A 17,977-nucleotide genomic window follows, 5' to 3' on the forward strand; every position below is an offset into this window, starting at 1 on the left:
CTGAGCTTGATAGTAGAATGAAATAGATAAACTTAAATTTCTACCTTATATTGGATGCTTGGTGTAATTTACTGACCCTTGTAGAGCAACATCTACTCACTATAATTAAGATATGGGGGGTGGGAGTAGTATTGTTTCTCATCAGCAGTCTCCTGGTTCTGGAGACATGGTTTCTGCCTAAAAGGGGGAAGAACTCCAACCAGCAATGCTTCCAGGAGTCATTCATTACAAGAAGGCCTTTCCCGGGGTGTGGGTATTAAGTTGATTCACATTCTACCTATATGTCAGAGATACTTTCTATCTTTTCAATGATTTTTCTGGTTCCTGTGCCTCCATTCCTCCTGAAAATTAGATATTTAAAATGGTATCTATTTTACAGAACTGTGTGGGAGTAGAATTGGTACATTTTAAGTGATTGGAGCATGTGCTGGCACACAGTAAATGCTTGTCATCAAGATGACAAAATCATGGTGGTTTGGGGAATGAAGTAGACTCACCCATGTGTCATTTGCTGACTAAATGCTCTTGGAATGATTTGGTCTCTGCCTCTTGTGTTTTTAATGTTCTTGAGATTGGGCTAATATTCCTGTTTTGGGCATTTGTCATAAGAGAAACGTCAGCATTCCCTTAGGGAAGAGCCCAGCCATCTTCACAATTGGCTGCTGACTCTGGCTAGGGTTATTACATTTAATCCTAGGATGACCAGTGCAATGTCTTTAGTGTGTGTGACACTCCTCATGGTGACAAGATCTGAGATGAGTTTGGGAACTTAAAGAACCTTTCACTTCAACTGCTTCTTATATTTCTGACCTTCCATTTGATTTTATTTGGCAGCATATTTTTAACTTATTTTTGGTGAATTTTCTGTTTTCTTTGGTGAATTAAGATGATTTTTAAAAAAGACAAAGTCTAGCTTGTCAGTTGTCAATGCTCTTTTGACATATTAAGCAAGTTAGCCCTTGGGTGATTTTAAAAGGGACTATGTTCTACTATCACTAAGAAAATCATCTACTAGCAAAATAATCTTTAGGATTCTTTTGTTTATTTTTGTTATGCAATCTTCTATCTATTACTTATTTCTATCATAAATAAAGAGAAAACAAAGGCTAATTTCAGGTGCCAGATGGGTACCAAAAGTCTTTCAGTGACTCAGCACAGGATCCAGTTAGGGCATCCAAGCTCTGAACAGCTCTGGGGTGATTACAGTGGAGTGAAATTTCTTTCCTGTGCCAGGCCTTTTGTCTGTGCTCAGAGCCTTTTAAATCTTATGAGAAACTTTCTAGTTGCCTGATGCTGGCTGTTGCCAGTTGAGAGTGGGTGTTACAATTAACTTCTTGCTGGAAAAATCGACAGGACTCATTTTGAGGCCACTCAATGAACTCCTAAAGAAAGAAGAATCAGAGTGAAAATTATTTCTAACCTTCAGATGTAAAGATCATTTGACCTCATTGATAGCTGTGCAAAGGCTCAGGCCTGAACCCAGAAGTTAAGATTAAAAGAGCCTTGTTCTGAAAAAGGCTATCAATTTGAGGGATTCAGGGCAGAGATGGGGAGGGTTGGAGGGAGAAAACATGAGAGGGCATGGAGGAAAGAAAGGGTTTTCTTTAAAAAATACATTTTAATGTAAAACATTAAACCTGTTCTCTTCTGGGGTGTATCAATAATTAGAATGGTACCTCTAATTTTGTGGCAATAGAAAAGCTGAATAACAATCCCAGGGAGAGTGCATTTTAATCACCAGTTTTTCTCTCTTAGTAAAATCTGAGTTTGTAGGATATTCAGTGCTTTGCTTATCTAAACTGAGAAATTAACTATGAGTTTAGGTTTCTTATCCTTGACACGACTAGGTTGTCCAGTGAAGTCTGATGCTGAGGACAAATGTGAACCATAGTTTGTGCTGATCATTAGAACCTGTGAAGGTTCTCAGTATTAGGGATGTCTCAGATGACTGAGACAATACACTGTCACAATACACTTCCCACCTAAGTGACATAGTCTTTGAGTGTAGTGTCCTGGTCAGTGTATTGTGACACACAAGCTCAGTGTGTAATTAAAACACGTCCTTAGCCCCATAGTGGAGAATTGACATTCACAATGAGGCTAGCCTTGAAGTTGAAGCAGGAAAAGTTAAGCTCTGATCTTGATAAGGCACCAGGAAATGACCCAGACAGACCTTGAATCCAACTGTAATCAATTCTCAAACCCATAATGTCCTGTCAATCGATGTTCAATCTTTCCTACATTTTCTCCAAGTCACTAGCTCTCATTTCTGAATGATTCTACTTCTGAATGATAGCATCAAGAAGAGAGTGTGCACAGATGCACTTGGCTTGACTGACTTAACCTACTAAGTATACCACCCTGAACATGAGGGGGAAAGAATTGTCACAAGGAGTAGCATAATTCCCACTTTCACAGAGCATAACTTTGCTTCTGTTTGCCTTTAATGACAACAACAAATTTGTCTAATATAGACAACCTTTTGAAAAGAAAAGGGAATCCAAATTTTTCATCCAACTTTTTGGAGTAGTTTTATTTTTAACATTTTAAAGTCAGCTTTTCTCCAGTTTATTGAAAATTTTGTCTTGGTCCCAGCTAACACTAACAGCCTGTTTAGTTTCCAGTCTGTCTGGATGTTAATGGTACTTCCACCCTGGGCTCATTTTCTTGTAACAATGCTAATGGGGTTGTTGCTTCCTAAGAGGCAGAAAATTGATATGTTTGGGTTTCTGCTTCTAGTCTTTGGATTCCTGGTTGTGTTTTTCTCCTTGTTTATATTTCTTTTAATTAACATTGAATTTCTTCATTTTTCTGCCTTGCTTTTCTTTTGTTTGTGTAGTCTTCAGGGCAATGACTTCTTCAGTAACAATTGTTAATCAGGGAGAAATGATAGCTTGAGGGTTCTTCCGCAGTTAGTCAGTGCTAGGATAAAAGTTGTTCTGTCGAAGTCTCATTAGGTCAACTTTTACATCTCCAGTAAGAACGGCATGGTGCTCTGTTAACTCATTTTGTGTCTTTTATTTTGGACTCAGACTCAGGTTTGTTTTCTTCAGGTTCTCGTTATGTGTCAGGTAATCTAAACCAACAGTAGCATCAGTCTTAAAAAACAAACCCATCAGCCCTTTTCTTAAGGGAACTGCTCACAACGCAGGTGTTTCAGGAACCTAAAAGTTAGAATTCATGACTGATAGAGAAGCAGAAGCAACTGAAGAATTAGGAGTTTGTCGATTAAAAGATTAACTTTGTAAAAGCCTGGCTAGAAAGTATTGGTGCTGATTATTTTGCTTCGCTCTGCTGTGTGAATCTGGAATCTAGGACAGGGCTCCTCTCTGTGTGTCAGCTTTATCAGTCAGTCTGTCCATCTACCTAGGAAACAATCTTGGTTCAGTCACAGAGGCAAAATGGCCCATGACCCTTACCTGAGATGTTTTCACAAATGAAGTGCCAACCATGGTTCCAAAGCAGGACTTGTACACCTCAGTGTAAAAGCAAGTCACAATGCTATTGTGATAGTTCTCAAATTCAACAGGGTTCAAATGGTCAGATTTCTTTAATCTGATATGAGACAGGAAAAGTACTATAATTTCTCTAGGAACCAACCTTTTGTTGTAGACATTCAGCAGTGTGAGCTGAAGATTTTATGGGGGAACATCTTGATATCTTTTTGTTTTTTCTCTCAGAGGTTTTTATTTGAAAACTCTCCCAATGTAATTGTGTAGCATAGCTGGAGATGACACATCTCAGCTGCTTCTTTCATAATGAACCTCAAGTCTGCAGATTCTATAGCATACTACTGCCTATGATTCACAGGACAGCAAGCACTGAGCACCTCCCACTGCCCAGCTGCAGAGGATACTGTAAGGAAGCAATGGGGGGGGGTGGTTAGGAGAGCTGTTCAAAGTAAGCTTTCATTGTCATTTTTGGTGTAGCAGGACTAAGACCAAAGCAGGATAATATGAAACATTAGACCTATCCTTATGAGAGAAGAACTAGTTTGTCCCCAGCATTGTATTTAGGATAAAGAATTGTATTTTCAATAGCTGCAATTATTCCATGTGGGGGCAAAAGGCCATCATCATGGAATCCTGGAAGGGAACGTAATTGATTTGCTGCTAAATGACTCAGCTGGACCTTTTCTGAAATACCGGTCAAGGTCAGTATTGAAAAGAGTGGTATGTTGGCATTTCCATACCCTTGGAAATAAAGAATTAGGCTACCTTGGGAGCCAAATGATGTCCTTTTACTTTCTGAAATGTCAATTATTTTATAATAAATTTCTTCTGAAATCAAAAGCTCCTGTTCTCTTGGGAAAATGTGACTGTTTGCCATTGTTCCTTGAATGGCTATTTACAGCACATTTTCTGGCTGTGGAGTTCTGTAGCCAGCTCCACGGTAAGGACAAGAGTCTCACTAAAAGCCCAAAGGACATAGAAGGAACTGCATCTCTTCACTTTCCTGTTCTGTCCCCTTAGCGTGGGAACATCAGTATATGAAATGGCATCCGAGTAACTTAGTGTCAAGTGTTCACAAGAACAGAGTAACAGGAAAGGCTTTGCAGCCATTAGGGAAATGAATCACTTGCAGTCTTTGGGGGGGGGTGTGTCCTACACCAGCTTTCCTGAGCTGTCAGAGAACTTAGTACTGTTTTCTGTGGCTCCCCATCCCTAGCTGTGAGCTCTTCAGAGAGAGTTGATCTTATTTATCTTTGTATCCCTGGACACTAGTATAGTCCATTGCATACCACAAGTGCCTAATAAATGCCTGCAAATGCATTAGTAAGAAGGATTGCTGTTACCCTTTGGGGGAAAGAGGAGGGAATAAGATAGTGATTTTGTAAGAGCAGAAGAAAAAGAAAAAAAGAAAAAGATTCACTCATGTAAGTTGTGGGATAAAAATGTACATCTTTCTTGTTATTCTAGTGAAAGGATATGGTTCAATTAAGCAGAACTCAGTAAAAAGTTTTCTATGTGTATTTTATGGCCTGGTTGTCCATATAAGTATGAAATGCTTTGTTTCCAACAGGGAACTGAAATTTAGGGTAGGAATGGCAGTTATATGCAGGGAAATGGACTCTTTCCATCTAAATTGGTAAATTTGTTGTTGTGAGTACTCAGGAGGTATGCTGGAAATACAAAAAGAGGGTATTGACTGGTTGGCTGTAGGCTCCTATATTGAAAGAATCAGGAACCTTCTAGGAAAAAGTGACATCTGAGTTGATTCTTGGAGTAAAAATCATTAAAAGAAGAAAGGAATACACAGATATGGAGACAAGGAAGAAGAGAATGTTCTAGAAGGAGACGGAGGTGTTAAAAAAAGTATAGAATGTTAAAGACACTGTAAGGAGGCTCAGTGAATTAACATACTTGCTGCTAAGTCTGACTAGATCCACATAGTGGAAGATGAGAAACAATGCCTGAAAGTTGTCCTCAGACCCACACACAAGTACACACACACACACACACACACACACACACACACACACACACACACACAGTGGCACATGTATGTATACACAACTTATACATAAATTCATAAATAGGTAGATAGACAGACAGATAGCTAAATGTAATTTAAAAGCAAACCACAACTGCAGGTGGCTCACTATATTAAGTGAAAGAGAAGCATGGTATTTAGAGGGAAAGGGGTGGCTCCACAATCAAAACCATATGTCCCTACTAATCATGTGGAGGAGACTGATTTGAATATTGTGGTATGGGTGACAGAGTTTAACGCTGCCCTTGAAAGAGACAGTATGACCTCCAAGAAGACTGATTAGAAGGTGGCTGAAATAGCATAGATAAATGTCTAGAACAGAGTAGTGGTGATTTATAAAGGGAGGAAAAAGCTGAGAAATGTTTGTAAGGTACTGCAGTAAGACTTGATCATAGACTGAGCAGGGTGATAATGATAAGGGAATGAGAAGAGTGCAGAGTTTTGGCTGCTGTGTTAGAGTAAAGGGTGGCATTCTTAGGGGAAAGATGGGGAGACAGAAGAGAAAGAGTAGGGGGTGGAAAGGGGAAAGCACACACACACACACACACAGAGAGAGAGAGAGAGAGAGAGAGAGAGAGAGAGAGAGAGAGAGAGAGAGAGAGAGAGAGAGAGAGAGAAAGAGAGAGAGAGAGAGAGGAGAAAGAGAGAGAGAGAGAGAGAGAGAGAGAGAGAGAGAACAAAGTAGGAGGAATATGTTTGAGAATGGAGAAAATATGTTAAATTCATGAAGGGTACACCTGAGAGGGCTGTGGAAATTTCAAGTAAGGTGCCTGACAGATGTGAATTGGAAGCTCAGAAGCAGTTAGGATATGAGATACAGACATGGAAATTGTTGAACATATGGCAATGAGTGAAACAGAAAAAAATAGATGAGTTTCCCAGGAATATAATGTAAACAAGGGTTTTCAAGTATTGGCAACAGCTTCGTGGACAGTACTCCTCATGATTATCTGTAGGACTATCTGGATACCTTTCTTGGAGGCTCTGACTCATCAGTGGAGAGTTGGGAATCTGAATTTTTAAAAAATGATTTACTATTTTCTTTTCTGTGTGTGAGTGTTTTGTCTGCATGTGTGTGTGTGTGTGTGTGTGTGTGACTTGTATGTGCAATGCCTGTGGAGGCCAGAAGAGGATAGCCTGTAACTGGAGTTACAGATGACTGTGAATTCTGGGAACTGAACCCAGGTCCTCTGAAAGAGTAGCAAGTGCTCTTAACTGCTGAGCCCCCAGGAAGCTGAATTCTATAACTTTCCTTGGTAAAATTTGACTTAGTAGTCATTTATTGGTAAATATTGACAAAAAGTAAAGCTAATGTTATTGCTTGTACTGCAGAGATAAAAAGAGCAGGTGACTCTGTGAAGCAGAAGCAGAAGAGGACAATACGAACAAAAAAAGGGTGAATATGCTCAGGATATATGAAAATGTTCTAATGAAAGCCATTTATTAATATATACCAATAAATCTTTTAAAAAGGAGAAGGTTAATCCAACAGATGGAGAACCAATAAGGCCATATCACAGAAGACAGAGGATGAGGAGATTTCCAGAAAAACTAATGATGCCTTGAGAAGTCTATTCAGGGTGTCTGAAGTTTCTTGGAGGTCTAGGACCTTCAGAAAAAGTATAGGGGGAGTAAGACTAGTGAGCACTAGGTTAGAAGGTAGAGGCTGGAATGGAGACAGGATAATGGCGATGCACAATTCTTCCAAAGACCTTGATGGTGAAGAGGATGGTGGCTGGGGGAGAGGGAGCACGGGGTGAAAGGATGGTGCTCATGGAATGAGAGCAGAGCCTGCTACTCTGTTCAGAGCTTGTGTAGATAGACTCCACAGAGTTACAGCAGACAGAGTAGGGAAGATTGGGCAGATTGCTGAATATTTCTAACTTTCCTTCTAATACTACATTTTCCCCCCAATATACAGTGGTGGGAAAATATTTTGTAGATTGAACTCTTGTTGGTCCCATAAAACCTAATTCACTTGCTTGCTAATTTAGAACAGTTTGCATTTGTCTCTATCTTCAGGGTGCAGGGTATATTGCATATCCAGAAAGCAGCACAGAGGTACCACTGTAACTGGTTTTCTAAGTGACATGCTGAAGATGTTCTTTTGGTAGACTACATCACAAGATTCAAAAGAAAAGGGGAAAGTGTCTTTTGGTTGATACCCAATAGAAGACGTAAATAACAGCATTAGTGAGAGGGGACTTCTTTGGCTGTCTCTTTTTAACTAAACCATTCCCACTCCTAAAAAAATAAACTCTAGCACTACATGGAAAATAGCAAATTTGGAAATTCTAGAGCAAATGAAGAAATAAATAAACAAACAATCTAACAAACCCCAGAGTCATCATATAAGCAACAGCTAACACTTCTCATTATATTCTGAAATAGGAAGTGGTGGTTAGTGACTTGTTTTATATGTGCTCAAGTACTTTGAAGAGCAATGTGCAAAGCCCCCAGAACAACCATAGACAGAAGCAGACATTATCACCAAAGTAAGAAAGGGTGGTTACTGGCTGTTATACAAACATTTCCTGCCTATCTAACTTTTAAGTGCTTTTTTCCCCAAGTGTTTTAACAATTTGAGAAAGAAAAGAAATTCAGAAGCCAGAATGAAATGAACCACAATATAGTGCCTATATAAAAGTACAGACTTTGCTATGTCTCATTCTAACTTTTCTTCTGTGTATAATTTTAGGATGGCTCTACATCAGTAACTTTAATATTAAACTTTTTTCCTTTCCAATTCCTCATTGTCTCCCTTATTCCCTCCCTTCTCTGTCTCTGTTTTTCTCTGTCTCTTTATCTCACTTTCTGTCTCTGTCTCCCCCCCCCTCTCTCTCTCTCTCTCTGTGTGTGTCTGTGTGTGTGTGTGTCTGTGTGTCTGTGTGTCTGTGTGGCGGTGATCTTACATATGCTGGGCAAGCAATCTATCACTCAGCTTTACCTATAGCTTCACCTCACTACACACACACACACACACACACACACACACACACACACACACACTGTTTCTTTTGTAATTAAAATAATATGCATTTATATTGTGCAGTAGGAGAGGTTACATATTTTAATTAGCAAGTCTCCTATAATTGGATATCTTAATCATTCCCAAATTTTCTTTATTACTATTAGTAGTTTCAAGATTGCTTTTGCATGCAAATCCCTTCTCGAAGCTAAATTTATTTCCAGAATTATTGTATAATAGCATGTGACAATATTAAAGCCTTTGGATTTTATTAGCAAATTCCTTCCAAAAGTTTTATTGCATTTGAAAAGCATGCCAGCAAGACATAAAACATATATTTAATCACATATATACCTTTTAATCACATATATATGCATATATATATGTTTGGGATTTTATTTTAAAACAACATTGCTAACTTAAGAAAAGGTAAATATAAACTAAAGATTTTAACTTCTTTGATAATGAGATAAAGCAGTTTCTGTGGTTATAATGTTTTTCCTAATTTTTCAAAATCTATACTTACTGGTTGAAATGCTCATATCTTTCTTATAGATTTATAGCAGTGGTTTTCAACCTTCTTAATGCTGTGACCCTTAAATACAGCTCTTCAGGTTGTGGTCACCCCCAACCATAAAATTATTTTCATTGCTACTTCATAATGGTAATTTTACTATTGTTATCAACTGTACCTTAAATAACTTTGGAGATAGAGGTATGCTGAAGGTGTTGTGACCCACAGGTTGAGAACCACTGGCTTATAGCTTTGTTTCTTTTCTCTGTTTGCTTAAGTTGCTGCTAAATAGTCAGCACTACATCAATACTATGGAGAAGATGGAAAAGTGATGCTAAAAGGCTTTCAGTCTTAATGAACTCACATTGATAATAGTGTGATGCATAGTTTGGAGTAAAGGGCCTTACTCAACTCTGAACTGAAGAAATGATGATCAAGTGTAGAAAATTTAGGGAACAAAATTGAAATTTGTGTGAATTATCTTTGGTTTTTGTGGTCCATAGCAGAAGCCTGTGAGATTTGGAGAAGTGGGTACATTGACAGATGGGTGGGACTTTTGCAGGACTATAAAGAAAGTTCAGAAAGATGAAAATTTAAAAACATTAGTTTGAGGCTCAGAGTTGGAATTGAGTATGGATATTAGAGCATCCAATTACATGAAGGAATGATGTTGAGAGTGAGTAGAACATGTGTTTGGCAGGTCTTTGTGATGCTCCTGCAGACAAAAGTCCACACTGAGAGCAAACTGAAACTTGACTTTTCAAGTTCATCCTCTGTAGCTAGTTGCCTGTTCTGTCTACCCTAGAACTGAGTAGGCAAATATACCCTGTTGGAAAACCCTGTGATGGTTTTAGAGCTCTGTGATTAGCTTTAGGGAAAATGATGAACAGGGTAAAAAATTCAGCTCCACAGATACTGGTATAAGAGGAGTGGGCACTTAGGTTTCCTTCATGTCCTATCCTAGGGAACTCTGTGACTTTAGGCTGATCTCTCATGTTCCTGTTTCCTGAATGAATTCCCTCTTGCCTTGAACTCTCTGGATAACAGCTGCTGGATTCCCTCAGCTGAGGAATATCAACACAGGACACCTGGACAGATGAGAGAAGCTATAAAATTCAGCAACCCTCTACTGTTCTCTTTGGCCTGCCAAAAGTGTGCTTTCTCTTAAATCACAATTTTAGAAGATATAAGGAAATCCCAAGTAATTTCTTCTTTTGTTTAAACAGAGGCCAATCAGACAAGCGCTGTATACTTTCTGTATAGAAAGGGAGAACTTACACACGTTTAACTCACTCACTAAGGTCATCAGTTAAACCTTCCAGGAAATTTTGTGTTGTCCTCTATGTGTCTCTTTTCTTTCAGCTAACATTTGAAGTATTCGGTTCTTAAGTGGATTGCCTCTTCCTAATTTATCTGCATATATTTTACTGGCTACGACTAAATAAATTGAGACTGTTTGGACTGCATGAGGGGATTGCCTTTTATAACAAATATATTCTATATCTACTATTTTTCCCTTTACATTAGAACCTGTTCAAGGGGACTAGGCTATGGCTCAGTGGAAGGGGAGTTGCTGCCCATGTGTGTAACACCCCAGGTTTGTTCCCATCCTCACTTCTTCCAGTCATTTAAGAGAATCCAAGGGAAGATAGAAGTGATTTAATTTGTTTGATGTGCCCTTAGAAAAGTCTATCATCTGGTGAATGAAAAAAATCCTCCAAATTGAACACAGATCTAATTGAGTGCTTCTTAATTATTTATAGGCAGTGCACCTGGACAGGTGTTTCTCAATAAAATAGTGGTTCTCAAACTTCCTAATTCTGTCATTTTTAATACAATTCTTCATGTCGTGGTGATTCCCAAACCATAAAATTATTTTTGTTACTGCTTCATAACTGCAAATTTTCTATTGTTATGAATCATAACATAAATATCTGTGTTTTTCAATGGTCTTAGGCAAACCACCCCTGTGAAAGGATCATTCAACCTCCAAATGTTTGCCCTACAGGTTGAGAACCAATGCCTTCAGAGAAGAAGGTGTGGTTTATATGCCAGCTTTATTTCAGTGACTGGAAGGTTGAGACTCAGTGGTGTTTTATTTTAATGTTTGGTAGTAGTCTTATGATTCAACAGTTATTGTATTACTGTAGGAAAGGAAAAACTCTAGTTCCATCTAAAGAGAATAGGAAACTTGTCTTCATTAGCTTTCCTGATATTTGAGGGCAATTAAAGCCTAATTTCACCCATAGGCTTCACTGCCATTAGACACTGACACATTTTCTGTTTAAATGCTGGAATTTTGTTTGAAGGGAACTCTTCAGAAACTTTCTGATATTAGCTAGTTAATTCTTACAATAACCATTTGAGGTGGCCTGGGAGGATGCTATCATCCCTGCTTTCCAGGAAAGCACATAATGAGTCAAAGGTGAAATACATGAGATTTCCCTAATATCACACAGCTCCTGTGTGGACCAAATGGTAGATATCAAAACGAATTCTTCTGATGAGCACTTCAGTGTGTTTGCTACTCAAACACCTAATCTCTGGGAAAGGACCTTCTGAAGTCCGGTCCTTGCTCCAAAGCTGGAACTTATCCAGGTCCTGTGGTTGAGCCTCCTGCTCTTGTGTCCCATCAAAGCCTTTTAAATCGGCTTCTCTTTATTTCTATTTCTGTAGTTTATTCCCTGCAGGAATGGACTCTTCCTTCTTCCTAATTGACTTTTATACCAAAGCTTCTGTCATAATGGTATCATATGTGCCAGCCAGTGCATCCTCCCATTTTTTTCCATTTTCCATTTTCCATTTTAGTGTAGCTTGCCTAGAGGGAGAAACACATCCTGTTGTCTTGTGTTGTTTTTCTAAGGGAGGATTTGTAGGGACTCAGATAACTGCCTCCCTGGGAATCGGCTTTTTATTTTTCTCCTTATGAAACATTCTTTGGCATGGGCACACATTTCATATTTCTGCTGATCACCCTTTTCTGGTAATTAAATTGCATTGGTCCATGATAGCAGCTGCAGAGCAGTGTGGAGGTGTAAACAAAAGCACAAACTATGGCCATAGACAGATTATAAGTGTGAATCTGGAAACTGAGCTCTCTCCAGAGCAGGTGGCCTCCTCTTTCAGAAGTATAACATACTAGCAATAGCTGCTTGGTGAGGCTATTGAGATACATGATCAGTATTTTTCTTGGAAGGAATGTGGTAGCAGGAAATGCAGTCCTCTAGCTAGAATGCAGACCAAGTCTATGCAGCCTGTCTACTTGGCCTGCAGCTCTTTTCTCTTCCCTGGCCTGCTTTCAGGGCTTTCTGTCCTGGAAGGCTGACAGATGAAAGCGTATCAGAAGCTTCCTTTGCCCTCTTGCTCAGTTGCATTTGGCTAGTGAGGAGTCCTGGCAGGAGAGAAGAGGTCATGTGTTTCACTTCACCTCTTTCCTCCAGGCTGTGCCAGAGAATAACCCGGCTTGTCAAGGAAGCCAGCTCTGCACATTTGCCTTCTTGGTGATACTGATACTTGGCATCCGTCTGTGCTTTCTCCTTGAACTTAGTGTATGTAACTCTTCTGTTGCCTGCTCCCAGGTCTGCACTGTTATTGTTGGTACGTCTAACTACCCCACCTTCATTTTTGTAGCCTTTAGTAAACTCCCTTAAGGTAATCCTCACATTAGTATACTATCTCCCAAGATCCTGATAAATGATTCACTAATACTTAGTTGGAATTTGCCTAGGCCTGTTTTATTTTGGGGAGCTTAGGTATTGTTGGACAATAAGTAAGAATCAATTGTGTCATTATTACTTGATATTCGTTATTCAGAGAAAAATGTAGATGTTGAGGACAAAAGTGACACCCATCTCTTACAAGCCAAGTATTTTGCTAGCTACTGCTCAATGCACATCACTGCATCTACACTCAAAGCCCAGGTGTCCATTCGTGTCTCTCTGCTCAGACATGTCAGGTAGCCCAGAGCTGCACAGAGATATGCCAGTTTGGTACCCAGGTCTACACTCTTTTATGGATCCCAGGCTGCCTCCTAGCTTTATAAATGGATAATTTGGTCTTTCAGTTAAATCTATTTGTTTACTCATATTTCTTTAAGTTTTTAATTCCTGGGGGACAGTATCTCTTAATGATAAAATTAAAGGCTTTTAAGACAAATTTCGTAAAGACTTGATTAATTCAGCAAACATTTCCAGGTCAAATCCATTTTTGGTCTGATTTTAGTGATTTGTTCATTTGAAATCATCAATTAAGTAACTCACTATGGGCAATATCTCATGCTTGGTACCCTAAGGGTACTCATTACATACAAAATGAATAATTAAATATTTTCAATGAATTTCTCTCTGGTAATATGTCAGCTTCCCACAGCAGTTATCTAGATTTTTTTCTCTAGGTATGGACATTTAGTTCATAGTTAACACAATATCTATCCATTTTCCAAATGAAATGTATAACATTTTCATATTTTCTGTGTCCATACAAGATGCAAGCATCACATGCAATCACGAAGTTGACTCAGGTCCTGGAGGCATACGAACAAAGTATTTTTCTTTTATAGGTTAGTCCTCTATTCAAACCCTCCTCTGTTAAAAATAGTCACCACAAAACCCATACACAATCAAAGAAATGATTATTATTTTTCCCTAGAAACTCACATTGGATAATGTGTTTTTCTCTTGCCTTTAGGCAAACATTTTCTTCAAGCTAGAAAAGGCCTTTTCCTTTGGTAGCTCTGGCTCTCTATATCCAGGGGTATTCTTAGCCATAATAGTATCCATTCTCTCTTTCTATTTCCACCTTGCTGTTAAGGGACCTCTGGCCTCCCTAAAAATACCTCACTTTGATTTTTAAAACTCTAAAGAGAGTGACTCAGACATGGTTAAAACAAGTTTCTTCAGCCTTGAGACAATGCCACTGTGGGCTGCTAGAGAGCTTGGTGAAGGTGCTATTGGACTCTGGATTCCTCTGCTGAATAGCTTGCCCTGTGCTGTGTTTCCTATAATCTCTTATACTTTGAATTCATATTTGTAAAGCACATAACTGTTTTAGATTACTCACATTTTCAATGTATAATTCATAATATTTTATATCTTAGTATTTTCAAACTTTTTTGGAACCTACTCCTTCAGTCCTTAATTGTTCCCTAAGCTTCCTGCACATTATTTTCCCTAAAGAAGCTCAGATTATATCCAAAAAATGGAGCGACACACTGTTGCTACCATCACTCCACATCTACAATGCCAACTTACACTTTTAGTCAATGTTTTCGCCAAGCTTGTTGGCCTCAACCTCTTTCCTTTAGAGAAGGTCTCCAAAAGACACATCATCCCACATACAGCCCTATCCCACAAATAGGCAAGTCATGTCTAGATGTAGGTGAAAATTAGAAATGTACTATTTAATTTGTTCTTCCCTTAAAAAATGAAGTCTACTTTCCTGTGTGCAGGAAAGTGGAGGTTAGGTAACAAGGCAATTGGTGTTGTGAAAGTGACAGCCCTTCTGCAGCAGTCTCAGGAATAACAGTTACTGTTTAACTAGGAAGCTGCCCTCACCTTCTCACAAGCCTTCTTTTCAACCCCTTTGAACTGAAAGGCTAGAGAATTCACTTGACTGCTGCACAGCCACTGGGATGGCTTCACTGGCTTTTATGTAGATTTACTGGTAACACCAGAAAAAAAGGAAGCTGTGAAGCTGTGGTCACAGTCTTCCAGTAGTTGGTAATGTTCTCCCAGGAGTGGACAAGGCTATGTTTCTGGCCCCTCAGTGGTAAATTGAGGAGTCCCTAGTTTTCTCAGGAAGGATTGGCACATACCTTGATTCAGCTGCATCTTCGGTTCATATGAGACTCTTTAGGCTATGTCTACCACACCTATTTATTTCAAGCACTAAAAATGGAAGCTTAGATATTTAACAGAAAGCAGATGGCGCTGAGATCTGCAACTTGTATTTAACAAAGGCTGTTTTGGAACTGTTCCTCGTGTCCACTTTTATTGCTTTAAACACATCAACATCTACGCTGGTTCTGATGAATTATTTAGGGATCACTGTCCCAGGCCATGGCAGCGTTTAGAAGTGCACATGTTAATCATATACTTGATTAAACATTTCCTTGCCTTCTTCTCCAGCATTCCAGTTGCTTTTGAGTGGACAACTGTTGCAGCCAGAGTACCGACTGACGGTGGAAATAGCTTGTGGCATCTGAACTACTGAGAACTCCACCATGGAAAGGAATACTTGTGATTTACTTTCTCGGAGCAAAAGTGTAAGTACCTTTCATTTTCACTTTTTTTGTAAAATGCGTACTTAAAGCTTTTAGTTTTCCCTGGTTTTTAATACTGTGTTGTCGTAATTAGGTTTGTGGGAAAACTTTGGTTAACTTTCAGTTCTCTGACTTTATTCAGATTGTTAACGAAGACTTCTTCATATGTGTGGCCTTGTTGACATTCAATGGTACTCCTTTGCAATTTATCTGCCTTCCCACTCATTTACAAAAACTTGATTGTGTGATGCTGAACACCCAGATGTTTGAGAACATAAAACAGATCTATAGTTAATATTGAAATAGGAGAAGTTTGTGTCTTGACTATTGATCTGTCTAGATATATCCGAAGGTAGAAATAGAAAATGTGCTAAAGGTCCTTATCAGCCAAACACATTCTGACACTCCATGCCTTCCTGAGCTCCTCACTCTGACATAGGTCTCTAATTGCCAATTTTAATCTTCCTTTTTAACATTTTAAGTTGCCCTTCTTAGTGCCCTGAGGAAATTTAAACATTCTTTCCAATATACGGTGTCTGAGTTTTTTTTTTTTGAGTTTTCTATTATCTTATAGGAACACACACACACACAGAGAGAGAGAGAGAGAGAAAGAGAGAGAGAGAGAGAGAGAGAGAGAGAGAGAGAGAGAGAGAGAGAGAAAATAAGTAGAGCGATTCAAGGAAAGCTGTACCAGGCAAGGATGAAAGCAGATTTAATTTCCATCAGGCAAGTTCTAACAATATGTCCCTTTGTTCATTTACCCAAGGGGAAGAAACATCCAAACAGATGTGGTTGTGACGTAGGAACATTCATTTAAAGGCATCAGAAAAACCACAAACGCAAACACATTTCTCTAGTATGGGAAGGCTTTGTGTTTCATCCTGTGATCTTACTGTGATGGCCCAAGGCCATCATTTCTTCTTCCTATAGAACTGAGGAAAGGACAATGCCTACAGCATTTCTTAATAAACAAATAAAAAAAATGAGGCTAAGCAGGGAAGTACGACAGGCATTTAATTGAATCCCAAGTTTAATCACCAGCCAAATAAAATTTAAAAAATTGGAATGTTCATGTTCATTTGTTTTAGTAGTTGGTGTTGGGATCTGTGGAATTTGTATAACATAAAAGGCCAGAGCATTGTGTCTGGAATTCTTTTTTATCATTGTGCATAGATGCTCATTATAATGGGGTGACCTGTATTCAAATTAGCAAACTAAGAACACATCTGTTCCTGCATTTTCTTATTATAAATCAAATATGAAAGCAAACCATCAATATGATACTTCCTTTTATTGAATGTTGGAAGCATGTGACTTGAAAAAAATAAAGGCAGAAAGGAGGTTGTTTTAGATAATTAAAACAACATTTAATACTTCTCTCTTCTTGGAGGGAAAATCCTTCCAAAGGTAAATGATTCAAAGGGGTGTGATTTTAAGGGAGGGAGGGTGTTTAATTTAGATGTTGGAAGATTTCCTGTTTGTATTTGTCATGTACAGATTTCTTTGTCTCTCTGGGAAGGCTAAAGCCCCAGATCAGGAGAGCTTGAGCTTCCTTCTTTCAGGTGGCAGCAGCCTCAGGTCTCCAGTTTCTTGCTTCCTTGCGTCTTCAGAGCCCACTGGTGCAGAGACAGCATTTCCACTTCCACTCAGTTGATTGACTCTGAGTAGGGGATGGCTCCTTATCAGAGAAATGAGGCTGCTACTTTGTCAGCAAGAACTCACCACTTCAGGGTTTCAAACAGGGTCCCTACCGCTGAAGTCTTTGTCACCATAGAATCCCAAACTGCATACCCCGAAGTAGCTGTTTTTGTTTTGTTAGAGAAAGCTTAAATAATTTGATTTAGGAACTATCAGTTCCTGATTTTGGCCTTATGACATTTGGAAATCAAATAACCTAATGAGAAGGCTGTTTCCCGTGACTGTCCAGGTGTTGCTGTGGAGACCGTGCATCTGTCACTGTGAATTAAAGTGTATTGGTTATTTTTCACTTCTGTGACAAACTGAATAAAGCAACTTGTGAAAGAAAGGGCTTGTCTTGTCTCACAGTTCGAGTTCTAGCCCATAATGGCAAAGGAGGTGTGGTGGCAGGACGTGCATGGGGCTGTTTGGCCACAACGCATTGCTTGGCAGGAGCTGAATGTTGGTACCCAGATGGCTCCCTGCCCGCTTTGCTCTTTTCATGTAGCTGAGACCCAGTCCCTGTTGTAATGTTGTATATTTTCAGGGTAGGTTGTCCTTCTTCTGTTAAAGCTCTCTGGCTATCACTCTGTCCAACATATTCATAGATAACCTCCTAGGTGATTCAAGTTGACAGTGAAGACTGACCATTGCATAAGGCATATGAAGTAGAAATAGCCTTAGACATTCATTTCATTAGTGAGTCCCTTTCTGAAAAAGAGTACCAATGTAGCTTCCAATACTTCATTGGTCTCCATCTATACAAGGCATAAAGGCATAAAATGGGTAGTTTAACAGATTCCTGTGTTAACATCACTTCCAAGTTGCCATGAGTTTAGGTCTCATGCTCGTTTGTAAATTGAATTGAACAATTCCCTAAAAAAAGTATGTTAGTCAGAGTGGCTTATATCATTATAAAATACCACATTGATGGCTTAGATAGAAATTAATTTATTTTTTTCAAATATGTAGAGAGGCTAAGATGCCCAAGATCCAGGTGCCAGCCACTTTAGTTGTGGAAAGAGGTTGCCTGCCTCCTGGCTTGCTGATGTCCTGTAGATAGCTA

The 17,977-nt window shown here is 39.0% G+C and overlaps 1 protein-coding gene across 1 annotated transcript in view; it reads left to right on the forward strand.

The window, feature by feature from the left end:
• Pde4d (phosphodiesterase 4D) overlaps positions 1–17,977 on the forward strand; it is a 1,264,694-nt gene that overhangs the window by 190,796 nt on the left and 1,055,921 nt on the right. The window contains exon 3 of the mRNA XM_027401493.2: positions 15,101–15,237. Coding sequence (XP_027257294.1) covers positions 15,196–15,237 — 42 coding nt within the window. The 5' untranslated portion in view covers positions 15,101–15,195. The remainder of the gene's footprint in view (positions 1–15,100; positions 15,238–17,977) is intronic.

Source organism: Cricetulus griseus, chromosome 2 (assembly GCF_003668045.3).
Source record: "Cricetulus griseus strain 17A/GY chromosome 2, alternate assembly CriGri-PICRH-1.0, whole genome shotgun sequence".
NCBI lineage: Eukaryota > Metazoa > Chordata > Mammalia > Rodentia > Cricetidae > Cricetulus > Cricetulus griseus.